The sequence below is a fragment of the Ochotona curzoniae genome, unplaced genomic scaffold, assembly GCF_017591425.1.
Source record: "Ochotona curzoniae isolate NIBS_2020 unplaced genomic scaffold, NIBS_Ocur_1.0 scaffold_2453, whole genome shotgun sequence".
NCBI classification, from domain to species: domain Eukaryota; kingdom Metazoa; phylum Chordata; class Mammalia; order Lagomorpha; family Ochotonidae; genus Ochotona; species Ochotona curzoniae.
In genome coordinates, this window is record NW_024467094.1 from 12,697,636 (window position 1) to 12,720,436 (window position 22,801).

General features: G+C 39.2%; 1 protein-coding gene across 2 annotated transcripts in view; it reads right to left on the reverse strand.

Annotated features, from left to right (window-relative positions):
* The window catches only part of CPD (carboxypeptidase D), a 69,324-nt gene that overhangs the window by 16,862 nt on the left and 29,661 nt on the right, over nt 1–22,801 (reverse strand). For both annotated transcript variants that reach the window (XM_041000535.1, XM_041000536.1), the window contains 10 exons: nt 18,663–18,805; nt 16,618–16,787; nt 15,581–15,930; nt 14,494–14,685; nt 13,199–13,366; nt 10,210–10,319; nt 5,695–5,797; nt 4,739–4,881; nt 2,630–2,799; nt 1,072–1,395 (listed from right to left, as the gene is read on the reverse strand). In XM_041000535.1, coding sequence (XP_040856469.1) covers nt 1,072–1,395; nt 2,630–2,799; nt 4,739–4,881; nt 5,695–5,797; nt 10,210–10,319; nt 13,199–13,366; nt 14,494–14,685; nt 15,581–15,930; nt 16,618–16,787; nt 18,663–18,805 — 1,873 coding nt within the window. The remainder of the gene's footprint in view (nt 1–1,071; nt 1,396–2,629; nt 2,800–4,738; nt 4,882–5,694; nt 5,798–10,209; nt 10,320–13,198; nt 13,367–14,493; nt 14,686–15,580; nt 15,931–16,617; nt 16,788–18,662; nt 18,806–22,801) is intronic.

The window sequence follows — 22,801 nt, forward strand, 5'->3', positions numbered from 1 at the left end:
ACGCTGGGCCCAGACAGGAGTACTTTGATTCAGGTCCTTGCTCTGCTTCTATTTCCAGCTTCCTACTATTACACACCTTGAAAGCAACAGATGATGGCTTGGGCACTTAGGTTCCTGTCAAGCTGAGTCAGAGAACCAAGCTGAGTCCTGAGCTCCTGGCTTCGGCAAGACCCAGTGACTGCTGATGTGGGAATCTGGGGAGTGAACCAGTGAATGGAAGATCTGTTTCTGTCTCTGAACCTTTCAAATCTAAAAAAATTGGAAAAAATTGAAACAGGCTAGGTAATGCTCATAGGGTATACAGCAAAGAACCAAGAAGTCAAAGAAATACAAAGCAGAAACCTATCTGCAAATATGCAAAACACAGAAATCACTAACTATGACAATAAAAGCAGTTGAGGACAGCCCAAAGCCTTAGAACCCTGCACCCGCATGGGAGACCGGGAGGAGCTCCTGGCTCCTGGCTTTGGATCAGTGTGACCGGCCATTGCAGTCATTTGGGGACTGAATCATTGGACAAAAGATATTTCTCTCTGTCTCTCCTCCTCTATATATATACCTGACTTTGCAATAAAAGTAAATAAACCTTTAAAAAAATACTTACTCAAACTTTTTGAGAGGTAAAGTTACAAAGAGCAAAAGACAGAGAGCTTCTACCTACTGATTAACTCTTCAAGTGGCCAAAACAGCTAGAATTGGGCCAGGCCAATTCCATCCAGGTTTCCCAGATGGGTGGAAGAGGCTCAGGTACACAGGCCATCATTGGCTACTTTCCTAGGCACATTAACAGGTAGCTGGATCAGAAGTGGAACTGCCAGGACACTTAAACCAGTGTTCATGTGGGATGTTACTATGGCAGGCAGCAGCTTAATCCACTGTGCTCAGATGCCAGCCCCAAGATTTATTTTAAAGATCTCTATGAGAATATCTGTGGCAAAACTGCAATCCATGCATTCACATCCCAAATATTTCTAGATAAATCACAAGGCTCATTTAATATGCCTAATGTTGAATGAACCTTCTTTAAAGAAAAGAACAGAAAAACAAAGTCAATAAGAAGGCGACACTTACTTGGTAAGATTTGTAATATGTGGATAGTTCATTACAAGTCCTCTCAAAAACTCTGATAGGTCTTTGTACGAATGATAACGATAAAGAGCCAGATTTGAGGAAGAGCTTAACATGAGGTTTTCCAAACCATTCTCAGCTGAAAGGTCTTTAATTAAAGCCTCAAATTCTTTAGTAGTTGGATCAGTAGTGTAATCAGTGTTTGTGCTATCACCCTTTCCTTTCTTTGACTCATTGTTTGAATCTATTGAAGATCGAACAAGTGTGAAGTTGACCTGAATCGCACCATCACTCTTGACTGTCACATTCTTGGTAACGGGATTGTACCTGCAACAAAGGGACAGATCAGAGCCACACTCGTGCAGCTGGAGGACCAAACCCGGGGAGAGAGGAGTTGTGCAGGAGGCGAGTCAGTCCCCGGGATGAATGTGGTGCCCCTTCCCTAAAGAGTGAAGTTTCTAACTTCCAGGCAATTTATAATTTTTAAAAACATTAATTAACAAAAGCTAGACATATGTATTCTGTGAGTTATGAGTGAATTTTAAAATTACATAAATTAATGATTTAAAAAGAAAGTTTCTGCTGGCAGTGGATACTTCCACATATCCTGGAATCTGAGTTTATTTGTCTTTCATCAGGCTATGTGGGGAGAAAAGTCAGAAACACATTAACAGGACATTTTCTGGCAAACATACTATTGCAAGACCCTGTTTCTCACATAAAGTGTGCTCTAGTTTATCTACTACTCTGCTAAAATGGGAGAAAAATAGAGAATTGCTCATTATTACTGTGATTCTTTCACTTATGGACCATGAGATATTTGAAAAAAAAATTTAAAGATAAAAGTATAGAGTTTTTCACTGACTTATTCTTTCACTAATTCTTCAGGATTAAGCTTGTTGGGGAAGGAGTAAATATTTTGTTATAATACCTCTACTTATCAAAACATAAGAAAAAAACCCAAAGAGTATAATGATAATCCAGATTAAATAGTACAATTCCAAGTTATTTGTAAAAGAAAAAAATAAAGAAATGAATTTTTTTTAAAAGCAGGTCACAAACTTATTTTCTGTCTAAATAAAACTTTGTAGAAATAAAACCTGCAAGAGATGAAAATGGCCTTACTAAAAGAATTGTTAATAAGATAACTTCACAGAAGCCCTAAGGCACATGTAGAATACTTTTTTTTAAATGAGTATCTGAAAGAGCTTTACAAGAGTAACTAAGCAGCAATTACTGGAATAACAGGACCAGAAGTACATAGTGAAACAGAACCTTCCCCCGGTCGCCCCAAACAACGGGTGCTTCCAGAAACTGCTAACAACACTGACAGAAATCACTCGGGAAAGCTCTTTTATCTGCATAGCAGACAGCTGATCAGCGAGAAAGAAGGTATAAGAAGCCACTGTTCACAGATGTCTGGTATCTGGCAATTCTCATACTCTGCTGCTGGAGGAGAGTCAGGACTCCACGTTGTGTGGCAGCCTCTAGGATTTTCTGGTGGTAACCTTCCAGAATGGCATTTTATCTGACTTATCCCCAAGCCCTTGGTATCACTCACCCTCGAGCAGATGCTGTGATTTTATAAGTTCCTGGAACCAAGAGACGCCAATAGTCTCCAGTTTTGTAAGTAGTCACTGGGTGATTAATTTCAGCAACACTGATAGTGGCGTTTAAAATACCCCTGCCATCTGTGGCATCTAGTACAAATCCTTTGACACCCTGATGAACCTGAATAAAGTACAAGGACACCAGATTTCCATTAGATCATCATATTCAAAGTAACAGATTGTGAACAATGTAAACAAACATAAGTAGAAATCCAATAGCTCATAGCAAAACAAAATAGAAATGCTCACGAAACAAAATATTTTACTTTCTAAAAACTAATTTTTCATAGGCTAAGCTGTCTTTATCACTGTGAAAACCTTTTATAAAATGTAAACTTTAGCCCAGTATGTCTATTTCAGAATGTAAGGCATTCTGCAAGAAAAGAGGCCTGGTCTCTTCAAAAACAAAAATGATATTTTCTAAACAATACAAGGATGGTTTTCGATTAAAGAATAAAGAGATATGATAATGAAACACATTACACAATGATTAAACCACTGCTGGTTGTGCCTGGTTCAAGTCCCTCTGTTTCAGATCCAGCTTCCTGCTACAGTTTATCCTGGGAGTCAACAGGTGATGGATCTGTGCCATGTTCCACGCAAATGGGAAACATTGAGTTCTAGGCTCCCAGCTCCTAGCTTCAGCCTTGCCCAGCCCTGGCTGTTGAAGGTACTTAGGGAAAGTACCAGTAGATGGATCTCTCTCTGCCTGTTTCATTCTCAATCGTCTTTTTCAAATACTATGAAAACTATGCCTTTCAAATAAAAAATTTTAAAAAGAAGCAGGAAGAGAAAAGAAAAACTCTAACAAAAATTTAGTATGTACTTGTTAACCAGTTCCTGGTTCCAAAATACAGCTATAAATTTACATTTTGAGGACAATTTTGGAAATTTGAATATAGACCAGTTGTTAGATAATTTCAGAGAATTAATTTTCTAAGATGAGCTAGTGATATTTACAGATAACATGTAGGAGAATATTCTTGTTTTTAAGTGATACAGAAATATGTATAAAATAATAGCGCAAAACCTATATTTATATTGAAATGTTCAGCAAAAATTTGCACATCAGAAATAAATATAGCAAATACAGAACAAATATCAAAACCTGTTAAATCTAGGCATATGAATGTTTGTTGGTCTTTTCAAAATATATTTGTTTGTTTATTTCAAAGGCACAGTTAGATAGAGGGAGAGGCAAAAAGAGAAAAGAGTTTTTATCTGCTGGCTGACTCTACAAATTGCTGTAATGGGCAAGACTGGTTTAGGTCAAAGCCAGGAGCTGAGAGCTTCATTGGGGTCTCCCATGTGGGTGAAGGAGCCCAAGTACTTAAGCCATCCTCTACTGCTTTTCCAGGCAATTTGGCAGGGAGCTGGATTGCAGTGGAGCAGATGTGACACAGATTGGTGCCCATATAGCATGTCAGCACTGCAGATAGCAGCTTAGCTCACTGTGCACTGCTCTGGCCCTTATAATTTTTTTTTCTATATGTTTAACACTTTTCAGAAGAAAATATTTTTAAATGTTATTAAACCCATGGCCTTTATGTTGCATCACTCAGAAAAGAAAACAAAGTCAAAAGTATTGGTACAAAATATTAGATTATGCTAACTACCTGCTGGCACATTTCACAGGCTCTTTACCACTGGCCACCATGCATATCCAAACAAAGAAAATTACTGTTTCCCAGAAGTCACTAACATTAAGAAGAATTAAAAGCACTTACTCCACAGTCCATCTTTGTATCACTTGACAAATGCTTAGGTGTATATACAATTAATGTTAGCTTTTTGTAAAGACAGGGCAAAATGTGGCTACTAACCATTAATAGCAAAACATCACTAAACTGCTTTTTCATTTTCTTTAATTCCTTTTTACAAATAGAAATAAATTGATTTGTATGCAAGAACCTTCTAGTTAAATATCCTCAACAAACTGGAATACACAAATAAAATTAAACTGGAACTTGAGTATATTCTTGTCACTATATGAAAACCACATGTTCACGCAAATATCTTGTTCTTAGGAGAAACCTCATACTTCACTGCTGAATAGTCACCTGTTTCATAAACTGGATTAGAGATCTTCGATTCTGCTCCCAAAACTTTGGCAAATCTTTCTCAAATGGGTATTTGACACAACCCAGCTCAATAGTCACTTCAAAGCAATTTGTTTGTAAGTAGTTCCAGTCCTGCATTCCACCTAAAGGATAAAAACTTAAAATATGTCACTCTGAAGAAGCTCCAAATAGTTCAGACCCCAAAAGAAAAAGCCAAACTGATCTTGCATTATCATTGGTCAAAAAACAATATTTTGACTTGGGAGATCTTTGATGTTTACAGTATTGGCAAAGCACCTATGAACACTTTCAAGCTCAAAAAGGTGAGTTCAAGTGCAGTTTGCATTCTTCCTACTGGCACATAGAAAGTTCTTTCTAATAGCAAGAAACAAAATTGAACACTTGTATCAAGTTTTATTATAATACTTTCATGCAAAATTCAAAATGAGCCGAGAGGGGGCTCATTTCTGGCTGATCACACAGAACTGATCCAGCATTGCTTGTGATGCTGGTATCCCATACGGGTGCTGTGTTGCGTCCTGGCTGTTCCAGTTCTGATTCAGCTTCCTTCTAAGGTCTGGGAAAAGCAGCAGAAGATGGCCTAAGTGCTTGGGCCCTTGCCATCCACATGGCAGACATGGATAAAGCTTCTGGATCCTAGCATTGGCCTGGCCCTGCTCTGGACATTGAGGCTGTCTGTAGAGTAAATCAGCAGATGGAAGATCTAACTCTCCCTCTCTCTGTAACTCTGACTTTCAAATAAAATAGACACATCCTAAAACTCAACCTTCACCTGATGTAAAAGCAGTTGACAATCTGTGAATGCTTTAAACTATGTAAACAATATTTTTAAAACAAGGACTCTTCCCCAAATCAAAAGAACAGTAATAAGCAGCACTATTTAGGAGAGAGGAAAATCCACAAAGGTATAAGGCCTAGATATAAAATAACCTTACCTGGGACATTATACCAATTAGCACCATTTGTTATTCCATGAGGAAAATATTCATTAGGGTACATATTTTTGCATGGTCTGCCTTGAAACATCTGGTAATTTTCCTGAAAAAACAAAGTATCTGCATCAAAAACACTGCAAAGATAAAGAAAAATTTAAAAAGTGATTAAAGGACTCAAAATCTGGCCCAAAACTTCCCTAGAAATAGAAAATTCTGATCGTATTCACACTTTTATGGTATGCTTTCAAGGAGCTTGAAGTTCAGAAAAGATGGCACACGATGTGCCAGGAAGCCTAAGCAGCTTTCCCTGTCTTCTCCAGGCCCTCTGTGCTTTCCAACATCTACAACAATGAACTTATCCTATGCCAACTGGCGCCATCCTTTCTCTCCCTTTAACATGATATTTCTTTGAAATAGTTTGTCCACAGCATCCAGCCCAGTGTCCATTACTCAGCACAAGGGGAACTGCTTACTCAAGGAAGGTTAAGAAACACTACCATGGAGGCATAAACAAATGTTAACTGGAATCCAGAGGTAAGAAAGATTATTTCTGATTAACATGGCAGGAGAAATTTCCGGGAGGAATTACACTTTGAGAGATAACCAAAACTTCACTTTTCTCTTCAGGAAGTGAAAAGGGAAGTCTAGAAAAGTACTGAAGACAAAAATAATAGTTTCCCTATCCCTCAGAATTAACCACTTCACTTTAAAATGTATAAACTTGAGCAGGTGTTTTTGTCACAGCAGTTAGTATACCAGTTGGGATGACTACCTTCCCTTGCAGTGCCTGCTTTGTACCATGGATCCTACATTTCCAAGCCATGCAGACCAGGAGTGCAGCAGATGATGGCTCAAGTACTTGGGTTCTTGCCAGCTACACTGAATTTTAGGTTCCTGGCTTCAGCCTGGCCGATCCCTGGCTGTTTTAGGCATTTAAGGAATGAATCAGTAGATGGGAGCCTCTCTGTTTCTCTGTGTTTCAAATAAAACTGAAAATAAACAAATTTAAAACACAATGTACAAGCAATCCTCTCAGAAACTTAAGCTCAATTAAAGTTTCATGATTCCATCATTCTACGATCAAATGAAAATCATAATTCTAAATCATGGTAACAACTACATGCAGGCTTTTTTGTTTGATGGTTTTCCATTAAAGACTTACATGTAATATTTTTTTAATTGCTTTTGTTAAAGATTCTATTTATTTGAAAGGCAGAGATGTAGGGGCTGCATAGTGTTGTTTTGTTGGTTAGTCTTAGCAGTTGGGTGGAGTGTTTTTTTATTTTTACAGTTCTTTTCTGGCTCTTGCAAGCATGCTTTACCTTCCCCCTTCATCCTTTCATCTCCTTTTATCTTGTTTTTCCCTTTGCTAGATGCTACGAGTTAGGAAGATTTCCTTTTAAACCCTTCTGTCCTTTAAATCTGTATTTATCTCCTTAAATCATGCCAGATCCTTTAAGCTTTGGGCAGTTTGAAACCTCAATTCTGCAGAGCTTTACATGCAGTGATCTTTGTAGTATTTTTGGACTTGGGGTGTGTAGAATGTCTGGACCTTCCAAAACATCTTGAGGCCCAGCCTTCATTGGCCCCCTCTGCAGGCTTCTCTGTGGGTCTTGTTAATCAGCATTCTAGCCTTTCTTCATTCCATGGCCTTGTTGTGAGCCAAAGGGGCTGGCAGCATTACAGATAATGCCAGGGTTTCTTTTTCTTTTTACTTGCACTTATTTTGTAGTTTCAAGGTTTTCTGCATTGTCAAAGATATGTTTTGTTTGCAATTTTGGATGTTGTAAAATCGCTTTGTGTCATTCGGAGAAAATGTTTGGAAGGTTGATTGCCTTGTAACTATCACTATCTTTGGCTACTCTGAAGTCTCTCACAACTATTTATTGTTGAGAAATTTGGAAGCATAAAAATCGAGGAAACAAAAAAGCTTTATGGGGCTAATTCTGTTGACATAATGGGTAAAGCCAACCTAACTATCCCATATGGGTATTAGTTCAAGTCCTGTCTGTTCTATTTCTGATACAGCGCCTGTTTATAGCTTGGGAAAGCAGATGAGGATGGCATAAAGCCTTGGGACCCTGCCCCCGTGTGGGAAACCTGGAGGAAGTTCCTGGCTCCTGGCTTTGGATTGGCTCAGCTTTATCCATTGCTGCTACTTGAGCAGTGAACCAGTGGACAGAAGATGCTTCTCTCTGTTTTTCCTTCTCTCTGTAAATCTACCTTTCCAATAAAAATAAACAAAATCTTTAAAAAAAGAAAAGAAGAATGAAGCTGCTAATGATCACCTTTCCTACTTACAATAAAAGATACATAGATTCCAGAGGCAGAATGTAGTGAGAAAAACAAACTGAGGAGAATATGCATAAGACACAAATAGTAAGTAATTGAGAAGACAGAATCTGAATGAGATTACATCAGATTACTCAAAGTTCTAGTTTAGGTCGATGCAAAGTGATCCAATGAAAATAAGAGATCAGGGTCTCAGGTAGAGGATAATGTCCTAAGATCCCCATGCCTGGAAATGAGTAAGGAGTAAAGTAAAAGAACATGAAATACTGCCAATCAGGACTCAGGGCTCACTGAGGCAGGAGGGCAAATGCGGAAAGTACAACAAAAGGCCACTACTGTGTGAATATTCTGGGCTCCTTGTGTAGTAGAAGGATGGACAAGCGACACAGGAGTAATTACTGAGGTCTGGATACTGACTGACAAGATACGTTATGTCAAGAGAATGCACAAGATCCTTAGCAGCATCACTGAAAAGTTATGGATCCAGGGTGAGTAGAAAGTTCAATCAAGATGATTATGGCCTAAGAAAATAAAACTAAGGAACTAGAAGCCACAATGAAGGTGAAAAGTAGAACTACATTAAAGAGTCAGGTATGTATCATGGGAATATGTGAAAAAGCTCATCACTTAATATTCATCTGGATGGCTGACTTTTTTTTTAAGCCTCAAGATTTATTTATTTTTATTGGAAAGTCAGATATACAGAGAGGAGAGACAGAGAGGAAGATCTTCCGTCCGATTATTCACAAATGGCCACAATGGCTGTAGCTGAGTTGATCTGAAGCCAGGAGCCAAGAGCCTCTTCCGGGTTCCCATGTGGGTGCAGGGTCCCAAGGCTTTGGGCTGTCCTCCACTGCCCTTCCAGGTGCATTGGCAGGGAGCTGGATGGGAAGCTGGGCTGCTGGAATTCGAACTGACTCTCATATGGGATCCTGGTGTGTTCAAGGCAGGACTTTAGCCTCTAGCCTATCAGGCAGGACCCCAATGTTCTTTTTTAAAATTATTTTATTTTTTATAGGAAAGTCAGATATACAGAGAGGAGGAATGGCAGAGAGGAAGATCTTCCATCAGCTGATTCACTCCCCAAGCGGGCACAACAGCCAGAGCTGCCAGAGCTGTGCCTGATCCGAACCCAGGAGCCAGGTACCTCTTCCAGATTCTTACAGGATCCTCATGTGCCGGGATCACATATAGCTGCTGGTTCTAATCCCAGCGGCCCCACTTTCCATCCATCTCCCTGCTTGCAGCCCCAGCCCTTTTCCCCATAAGAGCAGAGCATCACACTGTATGCTGCTGGGCTGTGAGCTCGCTGCTCGTCACTCTCTCTGCACAGTAGTCCTTTTCCAGCTGCAGGAACTGGTAACAGTTGGGTCTGTCTGTCACTGCGAGTCCAGGTGCGTTCAGGCCTATAGTCTCCCGCTGTCTGTATTCCAGAAGAAACAATGAAGCCTGGGTCTTTTATCCCAGAGTTCAAGGAAAATCTAGATTTCCCTGGCATCAATTCACAGTTCTCTTCTCATTTGAGAAGTGCAGCCCCTCTACCTACCTGGCTCTCTCAGAGTTCTCAAAGAAACTTTATACTGCAGGTAGACCCTCCCCAGTTTGTCTACTTTTGTTCTTGTATTAGTGCATGAGAGAAAATGGATCAAAGGTGAGTTCAGGGATTTGTATCATGTCTCATCTTTCTACAGTCTTCATCTCTATTACCCCTTTGTTATGTTTCAAATATTTTCAGAATTGATTACAATATTTCTTGTAGTTTTCTTTTTTTAAGGTTTGTTTATTTAGGGCCCTGACATGTGGCCTAGCAACTGAAGTCCTTGCATGCGCTGGGATCCCATATGGGCGCCGGTTCTAGTCCTGGCCATCCATTTCCCATCCATCTCCCTGTTTGTGGCCTGGGAAAGCACTCGAGGACAGTGCAGGGCCTTAGGATCCTGGACTCACATGGGAGACCCAGAAGAGGGTCTGGACTCTTGGCTTCGGATTGGCTCAGCTCCAGCTGTAGCAGCTGCTTGGGGAGTGAAAGTTTAGAAAGACTTGGGTCCTCTCGCACTCTGTTCAGAGGTTGGATGTGCCACAAAGAGGCCCCACGGCTGTCTGAAAGGGACCATGGAAGGCCTATCCAAGAAAGCAGGTAACCTGAGCACTGTGCGACTTCATTTCAAGGCCTTTTTTTTTTACTGCAAGAAATCACTCGATAGCCTCTTTTATTAAGCTTACCTTGGAATAAGAAAGTGCTATTTGTTGAAACACAGCATCATCTGGTGATTTGCTGTATGTGGCAAGTCCCTGCTCATCGTCATCAAAAGGATAGTTAACTACCAAAGAACCTACAAGGGGAAAAAGGAAAACATCATGGTATCTATTTCAAAATGGATTCTTAACATAAAGTAAACTTTGCACAATTCTGCCAGAGAAATCAATACAATTTGCCAAAGCTCATTTCTATAACAGAAATGAAAAAAGGACTTATTTCTTCAATGGAAGATCAAAATAGGTAAGTGAAAGACTAGCTATCCATGAAACCTAAAGGTTGCCTTAACAAGCTCTTGTGAATGCATAGGTGTAACATACATGCTAGAACTGGAAATAGAAGCATATATGTATAATATAAACAATTTTATGAAAAATTTAGGATCAGAAAAATCAAGTTCAATGTGATTTTTTCAGTAAACTTGATATTTGTAAGGTCATGTAATTTTAAAACGAGACCCTTGAGGTTCAAGTAATCCACGCTGTTCATTTTGGATACATAATCCAAAACAGAGGAATTAAACAAGCAGGAAGCTGGATCATAAGTGGAGCAGCCAGGAAATGATTGAGTACTCATATGAGACGCTGGTGCCAGCAAGGCAGCCAACTAGCCACTTGAACTACCTTTCAACCCCTAAATGGTCAATTTTTTTAAGACCAAAAAAGAAGCCATAAAGAATTACTTATTAGTACTTTTCCTAAAGAGTCTCTCTTCAAATAAATAATATCAATACCAAAAGAACAAGCAATAAAGATAAATGGACTTCATCAAAATCAGAAACTTTTGTGCATCAAATATTAAGAAAGTGAGAAAACAAACTATAGCATGGAAGGCAATATTTGTGAAGAATATATTATATATATAAAGAATCCTTTATATATATAAAACTGAACAAAAATGGCCATTAGAATTAGGCAAAAGACCTGAATATTCTCCAAAGACATACAAATGGCCAAGTGGCACACGAAATGATGATCAACATGATTAGTCATTGAATAAATGCAAATCAAACTGCAAATTAGTAATATTTCTTTCCCTCTAGGATACACATGTCATTTTTTTTAAAAAAGGAGAAAAATACTGACAAAGATGAGAACTTGGAACTCTCATACACTGACAATGACAATAAAAAAACATTCAGCCCTGGCAGAAAAACAGTTTACCAGATCCTCAAGAACCTAAATATAGGGATAGATGTTTGGTGAAACAGTTAAGTTGCTTAGGGTACCCGTGCAGTGCCCAAATCTTTATTTTAAAGAGTACATAAGTCCTTAACTCTTAAGTTTCTTTGGGATTTTCACTTCTTTTCTTTTGAATCTCCTGTGATACAAAAAACTACAAACCTTAAAATCTATATGCCTACCTCTTCTTAATCTTTTGTCAGCTTAATTCTTAAGTTCCAGCTTCAGAACTTAAGAGCATGCAAAGATTTTTTGTCTCTTACAGTGCAAAGAAATGTTTTAATCTTCTCTGCCAAGATTTTAGAACCCATTAAAAGATTTTGAGAAAACAAAAACATGGAGAAAAGCACATCAACATAACTGACGCTGCCTGCCTCCCACCATGCCACGTATTGACATGACATCTGCAAATCAGTGACTTATTTTCACTGGAATGTAGCTATTATTAAGTTTTCAGATGCAGCCAACATGACATTTGACTTATTCTGGGAATGTTTTTAACAGCTCCAAAATGAAAAAATTTTTTTATCAAACATAAAATATTTTTAAGAAGGAAACAAAAAATCATTTTGCAACCAGTGTATAGCGGCTTAAATTATTACATGGCTCTTTGAGAACAGCCCATGATTATCAAGTACAAAAATATTTTTCTACGGGCCAGCATCATTACATAAGAGATGAAAGGTTAGGGTTTTAGGTGTTGGTTCGAGTACTGGCTGCTCAACTTCTCATCTAGTTCCCAGACAGTGGTCCTAGGAAAGCAGGAGAGAAAGGACCAGGTGATTTGGCCCCTGCAGTGACATGGAAGAGCTGAACAAGTTTTTGGCTCCTGGCTTCAAATTGGCCAAGCACTACCCGTTGCGGCTGTTTATGGATTGAAGCAGCAAATGGGAGATTTCTTGGTCTCTTCCCTTTTCAATGTAACTCTTAAAAAAATAATAATAATACATCTTTTTTTAAGCTCTCAAAGTGGAAGATGGCCCAACTCCTTGGGCCCCTGCACCCGCATGAGACCCGGAAGAAGCTCCAGGTTTCTGGCTTTGGCCGGCCCATGCCTGGCTGTTGCAGCCATCTGGGGAGTGAGTCAGCAGATGGAAGATTCTGTCTCTTCTCCTCTTTCTGTAATTTTGCTTTCCTAATAAACAAAAAATAGACCCTAAAATAAAATAAACATAAGCCATTTGACGAACTATTAGTGGAAAAGGAGACAAAAAGGAAAGACAGAAGAAAAAGGGGTGGAGAGAGGAGTAGAGAGAAGGATAAGAGAAGGAAGTATGGGGAGAAAAATTGAGAAAGACTGGGAAAACATTCAGAAAACTGTCCTAAAAGCAACAAGAAAAGATGCTTGTTGTCGTCTGCTATAAAAGCAATAACAGGCTATTTAAAGAAAGCCTCAGATGAGAGGCAGGCACTTGGAATTTAAGATATTTGTGCCCCACAAGGCAGTTTCTAGTTTTGAGTCCCAGGTCTTCCAGCTTCTGCCACTGTAGGTGTTGGAGGGGGCAGAAGTATGGCTCCAGTAACTGGGCTCCTGCCACCATGTGGGAGACCCAGACTGAGTTCCTGGCTTCTGGCTTCAGCCCAGGCCTTGTTGCTGCTGCCATCGCAGTCATTTGGAAAATGAGCCAGTATTTGAAGCTCTTTTTTCCCCTCTGTCTCTCAAATGAGTGAATGATGAAATATTTTTAGAAAGACTACAAGAAAAATGAGATTGCAACAGAATTTTCAGATGCCTTCAGTGAGAACTAGTAAGTGGAATATAAAGTGACCATACCTCCATGCAGGTTTGCTGATAGAACAAATGGATAGGACTTCATCCAGCTCATTACCGCAATCGTTTCTGGTTGGGTAGGATCTGTAATCTGAACAAACTGGTCTGGGAAATTCCGGTTCAGATCAAAGTTGTTGCTGTTATTTCTGCCAATCACACTTACTGAATCTCCTATAAGAAGAAGGTTCAAATTAAAGGCATGTTTCACTTATATTTTAACCTACCATACCACTTTGGCTATCTGAACTCCAACTTTCATATAGCATATGAGCACTTTAATTTTCATATAACACTGAGGGATTTTAAATTTGTTTTTTTACAATGGCCATTAAAAATCTCTTTTAGATTTTTTAAACAAAGAGGCAACGCTATTATCTTTTCATTTTTGCCCTTTGGTCACACTTTGAAAAGAGCACTCAGTTATTATACAAATATATGAGTTAAGCCACAGTTCTTGATGCCAGCATTTTCTATCAAGCTGCTTAACTTCTCACCCATCTTCTTACTCATGTGTCTGAAAAGGTAGGAAAAGATAAGACCCTACTACATGCATGGGAGACCAGAATGGAATTCCTGGGCCAAGTCCAGGATGGAATTCCTGTGGCCACTTGAAGAATGAACCAGTGGATGGAAGAGTCTCTCTGTTTCTCTTTTTCATTTTGAAATATCTAAGTAAGCCTTTTTTTTTTTCTAAAATAAAAGATTAGACATTGCTAAGGAGTTGGGAGTTAAAGGAGAACATGTGAAGCTGCCGCTTAAGACATCTGCATCCCACATTGGGGAGCTGGTTTTGAGTTCCAGCTCTTTCATTTCCAATCCAATTTCCTGATAATGCATTCCAGGAGGCAGCAGATGACAGCCTAAGTCCTTGAGTCCTTGCCACTAATGTGGGAAACCCAAATGGAGCTCTGGGCTTTGACCTGGCCCAGGCCTGGTTATTGTGGATATTCAGGGAGTGAACTACTAGTAGAATCTCTCTCTCTCTTTCTTTCTGGCTCTTGCTTTTCTTTGAAGTACATGAAAATAAACAAACATTTTAAAAATGTATCCTCATGTGTAAAATACTTCTTTTACTATATAAGAGCCATAACCAAAGTAGAAAAAGCTATTAAATATAAATTTAATCGTACAATTATTGAATCAACTGGCCTACTTTACAAAAATACACGAGCTAAAAGCAATTATAAATGATTAGAATAAAATACAAAGAGATTCCAGAAAAACAACCTGTTCACATTTTCTCCAATCGCCAATTATGTCATAAAAGATTTAAACATGGAAAACAGCCTGTTCATTACCTTCCTGGGACTTTTCATAGCCATCAGGATTCATGGATGGCATAATGTGAATTCTAGTACTGCGGACCAGATCTGTTACTTCAGAATCCACTCCAAAGTTCTTACAAAGGTATTCAATGAGGTTCAATAGCAGTTCTCGTCCGACCACTTCATTTCCATGCATATTTCCAATATACTTAAATTCTGGTTCACCTGGAAACAAAATATACAGAAGAGATTTCCACCCCTTTTTTTGTCACCATGGACTTTTTTTTTTTTTTTTTTTGCTTGAAAAATATAGAAAATCTCTGATGTGAATGTTTGAGAAAACATTTACATTTGGCAAAAGAAACAAAGAAAAGCCTTCACGAACGTAACACAATTTCCTTTCTAATACTCATCTGTATGTTCAAGGCATATCATCTACTCACATGAGCATAGTTTTAAAAGTTCACAGAAAATGTACATTGTCTCTCAATTCCACTTTTCCATGAACTTTGTGAAGCCCTCAACATTTTTGTTATATAATATGAAAATAAAAATACTATGAGTAGAAGGCATTTATAAATATAAAGACCATGCATAATATAGACTGCTAAGTAATTTTTTTCTTTTGAAAAGGCTGGTTACATTTACAGTTTAATTTCTTTTTTAAAATACATACAGGTAGGGCCCGGCGCGGTGGCGCAAGTGGTTAAGTCCTCGCCTTGCACGCCCGGGATCCCATATGGGCGCCGGTTCTAGTCCCGGCAGCCCCGCTTCCCTTCCAGCTCCCTGCCTGTGGCCTGGGAAGGCAGTTGAGGACGGCCCAAAGCTTTGGGACCCTGCACCCGCGTGGGAGACCCGGAAGAGGCTCCTGGCTTCGGATCGGCATAGTATCGACCCGTTGCGGCTCACTTGGGGAGTGAATCATCGGATGGAAGATCTTCCTCTCTGTCTCTCCTCTCTGTATATCCGCCTTTCCAATGAAAAAATAATAAAAATAAATCTTTAAAAAAAAAAAAAAAAAAAAAATACATACAGGTAACCTTTCAAGATGGTAACATGGCAAAAAAGATACAATTCTGAAAGGTGCTACTGATATTATATGTGAAACTGTACCAATTACCTGGTTCATGTACACCTGGATTGTCTGATATCTCCATCACATAAAGTTCTCTTGATTCTACTGATTTTCCCAACGAATAAAGTCGAGTGATATTAGGATACTCATTGGCAAATCTTCTCAAAAAGATTTCCATATCGGGAAAATGGTGATGGCGGAAGTCCTTTGGCTGAATTGGCTGGTGGGAAGGTGATGTTCCAGGAGGAATATTAGGTGCAGCAACTGTACTAACAGTTGCTACAGCCTCGGCTGTGTCAAGGTTTCCTGAAGCCACAGTAGGCCGAAGGGAAAAATCCACTTCTGTGGCTGGTCCTTCTCTCACCACTATGTTATTAATAGTCAGCGGCATATATCTGAGAAAAATATTTGACAAGGCAGATGGCTTGATGTTAAGAAACACATTGCTTTTAATACCATAAAAGTAGCCTCTTTTTCTCTTTCATATTGTTTATCATAGTGATTTACCAATAGGCAAACTAAACACAGAAATGCAGATTTAAAAATTTTAGGATGATACATCACAGAGATTTACAAATTAAATCTAAAGAATTCTCTACTTGTGCCACACTTTATAATGCTTTTATAAATTAAGAATACACTAAAAGATTTAGGTTGTTATTCCATTAAACTTTTTGCAGTCTTATCAAATTAACATTCCTACTTCTTTCAGGAATATTCAAAATTACATGGAAATTTACCAATGAATCCCTATCAAAGGGCTTCCAGGGGAGGTGGGAAGTCAGTGATTTAATATATCAGAAACCTGATGACAAGATAATACTTCAAAATGTCGTTTACATAGTCCTGGGTTTCTTACACTCTGATATTCAATGAACCATCAGAAAACATTTTACAGCTTGACATCTTTTCAAGCTTTGCATACATTGTACTATTGGATCATGTGACAAACTACACAATAATATTCTCAGGATTCAAAGGAGAAAAATAAAAGTTAAAGGGAGTGAGTAACATTTACTGGACTACATTTCTTAGATATACTACAGAGGCTTGACAATTTAATTAAAAGTTTCAATTCTTACCCAGTTAAAACTGCTGTGAGGTTGTAAGTTCCAGGAACAAGTAATCTGTGGAAATCACCAAATCTGCCTGTTGTGATATTATGATTAATACCAGCTACTGAGATGGTTGCATTCTCCAAACCAGAACCTGTTACTGAATCTTTAACAAATCCTTTAATTCCAATGTGAACCTAAATGAACAGAGAGACAAAAAAACACCCACTTGGAAGGCAGAATAGTGTAACTTTGTTGGGCACTGATGCTAGAAGTTTTATGAATAAGCTTACCCCTCCATCTCATCTTCCTAAATCATCTGTCAATCTCATGAAGTTGAATTGAAATATATATAAGAATATTAAATTATTTTTCTGGTTACTTTTTATTTTATTATTATTTTTTTAATTTTGCTGATCTTTACATAGTTGATTAGGGCTCAAAGGGTCAAGGGCTATAGGAAAGTGGGTAAGAACATTGTTTCCACATTCTCTTTTTTCCTTCCTGTATCTGGGGGAAGGGGAGAGGCAAAGGTAAAGCCACACCCACCCTCCCCACCATTCCAGGGTCCCCATGTAGGGCATGTTCCTAGGGCACTGCTCAAGTGGTTTTGATAGTTCAACTGTTCTGAATTGCTGCCAATCTTGTCATTCCAAGCACAATGAAATCTCTCCAGAATCCATTGGCTGACATAGTCCACCTTAGAGTCTCCACTTGCCCAGATTTTCACTGCCAAGTCTTTGCTGGGGTAATTGATTGATTTGTTCTGTCCTCTGTTGTAGTACCAGGTGTCCTATGCAGGCTCCAATGTACTACCATATCCTCCATGTGCACCTGGATATGCTGTCCACTTCTCCATCTGAGCCACTGAGGAGACTCAGCTTTGACACATGCACTCCATGGTCAGACCATGTGACCTGCAATTCTCTTCATGGTTGGGGTTCTGAGATCCACAGTTCGTTTGGGGGATCCCCAAAGAAACCTCGTCTGAAGTGATCCCAGACCAGATTCTTGTGTGAGAATATTAAATTCTTAAACTTAAGTCCTCTCTGTCTGAATTCTACACTAGCAAGGTGCTTCTGAAACTCCCTGTTTTGGGGGCTGACATAATAGTTCAACAAGCTAATTCTCCACCTTCAAGAGTTGGTATCCCATTTGGGCATTGGTTCATGTCCTGGCTGCTCTACTTCCCCCATCCAGCTCCCTGCCCATGCTCGAAGAAAACAGCGGAAGATGGCCCAAGTCCTCGGGACCCTGTACCCATATGGGAACCCCTAGGGAGACACCTGGTTTTGGATTGACTCAGATTCAACTGTTGAAGTCCTTTGGAGAGTGAACCAGCATATGGGAGATCTTTTTCTCTGTCTCTCCTTCAATTTCTGTGGATCTGCTTTTCCAGTGAAAATAAATAAATCTAGAAAAAAAAGATTCCCTATCCTTAACATATTATGGTGCAGTGAGTTAAACTACCACTTGTGATGTTTATATCTCACAAGAATGACAATTCAAGTCTCTGTTGATTTACTTGTGTTCCAGTTCTAGGCTAATGCTTTTGCAAAAGCAATGAAAGATTGCTTTGGGTCCCTGCACCCACATGGGAGATTTAAAAACAGCTCTTGGCTTTGGCCTGCTTGGCCCTGGTTGTTGTGGCCATTTGGGGGGTGAAACAGTGGATGGAAAATCAATTGAAGACTACTTTTTTTTACTCTCTCTCTTTCTCTGTTAACTTTGTGACCTCAAAGCCAGACTTCTGATTTTTTCAACAAAGTATAATTTCTAGGATACTCAAATTGTTGGACCAGTCTGTCTGATGCTGTGTCCACTGTCTACATAAAAGGCTCTGTACCAACTACAACCACATGACATTGTAGCCATCTGGTAGTACAAATTTGGCTACTCACTTCAGTTTGAAAGTGTTCCAGGGCTGGCAAAGGGAGCCCAATGGAGAAAAGCCCATGTGCAGAGTAAAGCTAAATGTTCTAATAGATGACGTTAACATCTTCATTTAAAAAAAAAAAAAACGAATATAATATCCCCCTTGCTTAATCCATTATTCCAGCTAGTGACTTTACCTTTTCGATCAAGGTGATCAAAGATTCCCGATTATTTTCCCATTCTTGTCGAAGTTGTGAAGCTGGTGGGTACTTGCAACAAGATAGCTCTAATGTGATCTCAAAACAGTTGGCCCAGACATAATTGTAATCTTGCATGCCACCTACAAAATGAATGGAAAAATGAGTCTACTTGAAGAAGGGAAATAATTCTACCCTCAGAAAGACTGGAGAAACGACATCAGCCATCCTTGCAAGTGTAAATTTTCTTCTTTAAGTTGTTTGAAGTTGTAGAGGTCCCTTGACTTATAGAGGAAATTTGGAAAGATTATAAATTAAAAAGAAATATATATATAAATATACTTAGTAAGATGATCTACATAGATTGGTTAATAATAACAGCTGTATATTTGAATATTTTCTACATGCCAGAGTGTTCTAATAGTTTCTGTGCAATAACATTTAATTGTTACAACAAATATAATGTGTGTATTATTACTGTGCCTATTTTGGTTATGTGAGAAGTGAGCCACAAAGCAGCTAAATTTGTAACAATGAAAATTAAGGGTATACAGCATTTTATCAAGTTGTGAAATACATTCATTCTGATCATTATTAAGGACCTATTACTTTCTCTCTTTTGTAAAGGCTGATATATTTTTATTTGAAAGGCAGATGTACAGAGAGACAAGGACATTGAATGTTTTTTCATCTGCTGGTTAATGTCCACAACAACTAGAACTGGGCCAATCTGAAGCCAGGAGCCTGAAGCATCTTCTGGGTCTCTCAAGTGGGTGCAGGAGCTCAAGGATCTGGGCCATCATTAGCTGCCTTTCCAGGCACACTGGCAGAGAGCTGAATCAGAAATGCAGCAGCTGGAACCTGAGCCAGTAGCCACATGGGATGCTAGCACTGCAGGTGGAGACTTAACCTACAAAGCTAGGGCACCTTATAAAGTGGCAAAGAAAGGGACCAAGTTATACAAATCAGGGAGAAAAAACAAACTCTTTCCAAATGTGTTTAATGCAATGCAGAACTAATAAACATTCATAGTCAATTGCCTTCATCATTTTTATACCTATATAAGACAACACACATATTCTGTAGAAAACCTATTATGTGCTCATTCCTGTAACTTGATTTCTCAGATCCTGTTTACAGTGGATAAAGACTAGCAAGGAACAGGGAGGGAACATAACTTCTCCATGATGTCATCTTGCTTCTGACATCTGAGTAGGCAAATATTTATAATGTTGGATGGGGACCAAAGCCCATCCTTTTGCATGTGAAATTAGCTCTAAAGTTAGTCACTTCCTTCCATTATTCCCCCAAACACTCACTAGACAAGATTCAGCTTAGTCCTTGCCCACTGTTGATCAAAATGCTTGTATATTGCTAGTCCAGCATGTTTGTTAGTCCAAAACAGTTTCTTCCACTCTCTGACGGGGCAAAAAACAAATGTGGATTTTTAGGGTCGTCAATCTCTAGCTCCCAGTGCACCCCCGGTGATAACACAAGATCCTTCTGATCAGAGAGGAGGAGAAGCGTTTCCCTTTCACTGACAGCACCAACAGGCACACCATGCTTCCTTGAGTCACAGACTCTTCTGTCATTTGCTAACTGAAAGCTCTCTGGCATTAACTGGTCTTTATTTATCTGCAAAGTGAGTATTAGATGAGAAAAGGGTCCCAACTCTCAAATTCCATCATGTTTTAAAATGTATGCAGATGGGCCTGCAGCAGTAGCCACTAGGCTAAAGCCCTCCCCTTGCAGGTGCCAGGCTCCTCTATGGGTTCCAGTTCTAATCCTGGCTGCTCCACTTCCCATCCAGCTCCCTGCTTGTGGCCTGGGAAAGCAGTCGAGGATGGCCCAAAGCCTTGGGACCCTGCACCTGCATGGAAGACCTGGAAGAAGCTCCTGGCTCCTGGCTTAAAATCGGTTCAGTTCTGCCTGTTGTGGCCACTGGGGGAGTGAACCAGTGGATGGAATATCTTTCTCTCTGTATCTCCCTCTCTCTGTACATCTGCCTTTCTAATAAAAATGAATAAATTTTTAAAATATATATGCAAATTTGATTTTAAAAGGAAGGAAAAGAGCATGTTGGAAAAAGACAGTTCTAAACTGATATCTGGAGAAAAGTGAACAGCAATTAAAGCATAGTTTGTTGAGGGTTTATCAGACATCACAATCATAGAAAATAGTGCAAAAAGAAGTATAAAATACAGCAAAATTATCCAAACTGTAACAGGAAGAAAAAGCAATGTTATTCTGTTGAGGTTTCATCCTGTGCTTTGAGGTTATCCAGGTCCTGAAATCCTGAAATGTGCCTAAATCATATAACACAATATGCTTTTACTTCATTGGCATATTCACTGTGTAAATATTGCTAAGACATTAAAAAACAGTCTTCAGAAAAAAGGACTTTGGATTGTTATTTTGAAAAAAAAAAACTACAAAGAAGGCAACTAAAGCTATTCCCAAAGTTACCTGAGCAGGAACATACAAATGCTGGTGACATGGCATGTTATCCAGCACATGTAAAGGAGATCATCAGACTTTGTGCAAGTTCACTCATGTGAGTTCAAGCACTTACAAATGAAGACAAGATTTTGTTTACAATCTAGAGATTTCCAGATCAATAAATAATTACTGAAGAGGCTGGCTTAACAGGTTAATCCTCCAGCTTGCAGTGCCAGCATCCCATATGGGCACGAATTCATGTCCTACCTCTCTACTTCCCATCCAGCTCCCTGTTTGTGGCCTGGAAAGCAGTAAAAGATGGCCCAAAGCCTTGGGACCCTGCACCCCCATGGGAGACACAGACTCTTTTGGCTTCAGAGCAACTCAGTTCTAGCAGTTACAGTCATTTGGGGAGTGAGCCAGTGGATGGAAGACTTTCTCTGTTGCCCCTCCTCTCTGTAAATCTGCCTTTCAAACAAAAACAAATAAATCTTTTTAAAAAACTAATGCTATATAAACATCATCAAAAATAAAAAATTTTAAAAATGTAACACAGTAAGAGAAGATAGTGATAGATGTACAATATGAACCTAATTAGTGCCACTTAAAAATGGTTAAAATGATAAAGTTCATATTCTATATATACACATTTCACCATAATAAAGAACAGTTAATAGTGATACAATGAGTCAATGGTACAAGTTTTAATTTTAAAGATATTTATATAAAAGGCAGAGAGAGAGTGAGCAGATATGCGCTCTAGTCAGAGGAAATGCTTTATAAAGGTGCACAGGGAGAGGACTATGAGATAGACAAGGCCAGGGTGTCAGAGTGCAGTGCTGCTGAGAGCTAGTGAAGGGTTAGGCTGGAAATCTAACCAGGATTTATTAGGCTGGGGACAGGGCTGGCCGTGTGGCACAGTGAGGTAAGCCGCCACCTGCAGTGCCAGCATCCCATTAGGCTCCAATTCAAAATCTAGCTGCTGTCTTTTTTTTTTTTAAAGATTGACTTTATTTTTGTTAGAAAGTCAGTGGTGGCTGACAAAATAGACAAGGTACCCGATATTTCATAACTTAAATTCTTACATGAAGAGGCAAGCCATAAATGAAGAGGGGAAAGAAAAAAAAAAGTGAAAAGTGCTACATGGAAAATTTTAATACAGTAACATGATCACTGGTGGCACGTAGAGATTAGTTAGGAAAAAATTTGTTTTTAGACAGCTTATCAATTTTTAAAATTCTTTATTTCTTTTCATTTTATTCCAAAGACAGGGAGGCAAACAGATGGAGAGAAATCTTCCATCTACTGGTTTATTCCCTAAATGCCTACAACAGCTTGACCTGGGACAGGCTGAAGCCAAGAGCCTGACCACCAGTCTTGATCTCTCACCATGAGGGCAAGGGGTTGACTACTCAGTCTGTCAGCTAAAGCCTATTAGCATGTGCACAGCGGGAAGCCTAGGCTGGAAAAGGTGCTGGGACTTGAACTCAGGCACTCCATTACGGAATGTGGGTGTCCAAAGGGTGCCTTAAATGCTGAACAAAACACCAGCCCTCCCTTGCTACCCAGGGTGTAAGAAGTTAATATTCAGCGAAGATCTGAAAACAAGATGGAGCCAACCTGGTAAAAGTCAAAGAGAAAAGCATTCCAAGATGAGGTGGAAAGCCTTAGTGAATTTGAGGAACAGAAAGGAGGCTATG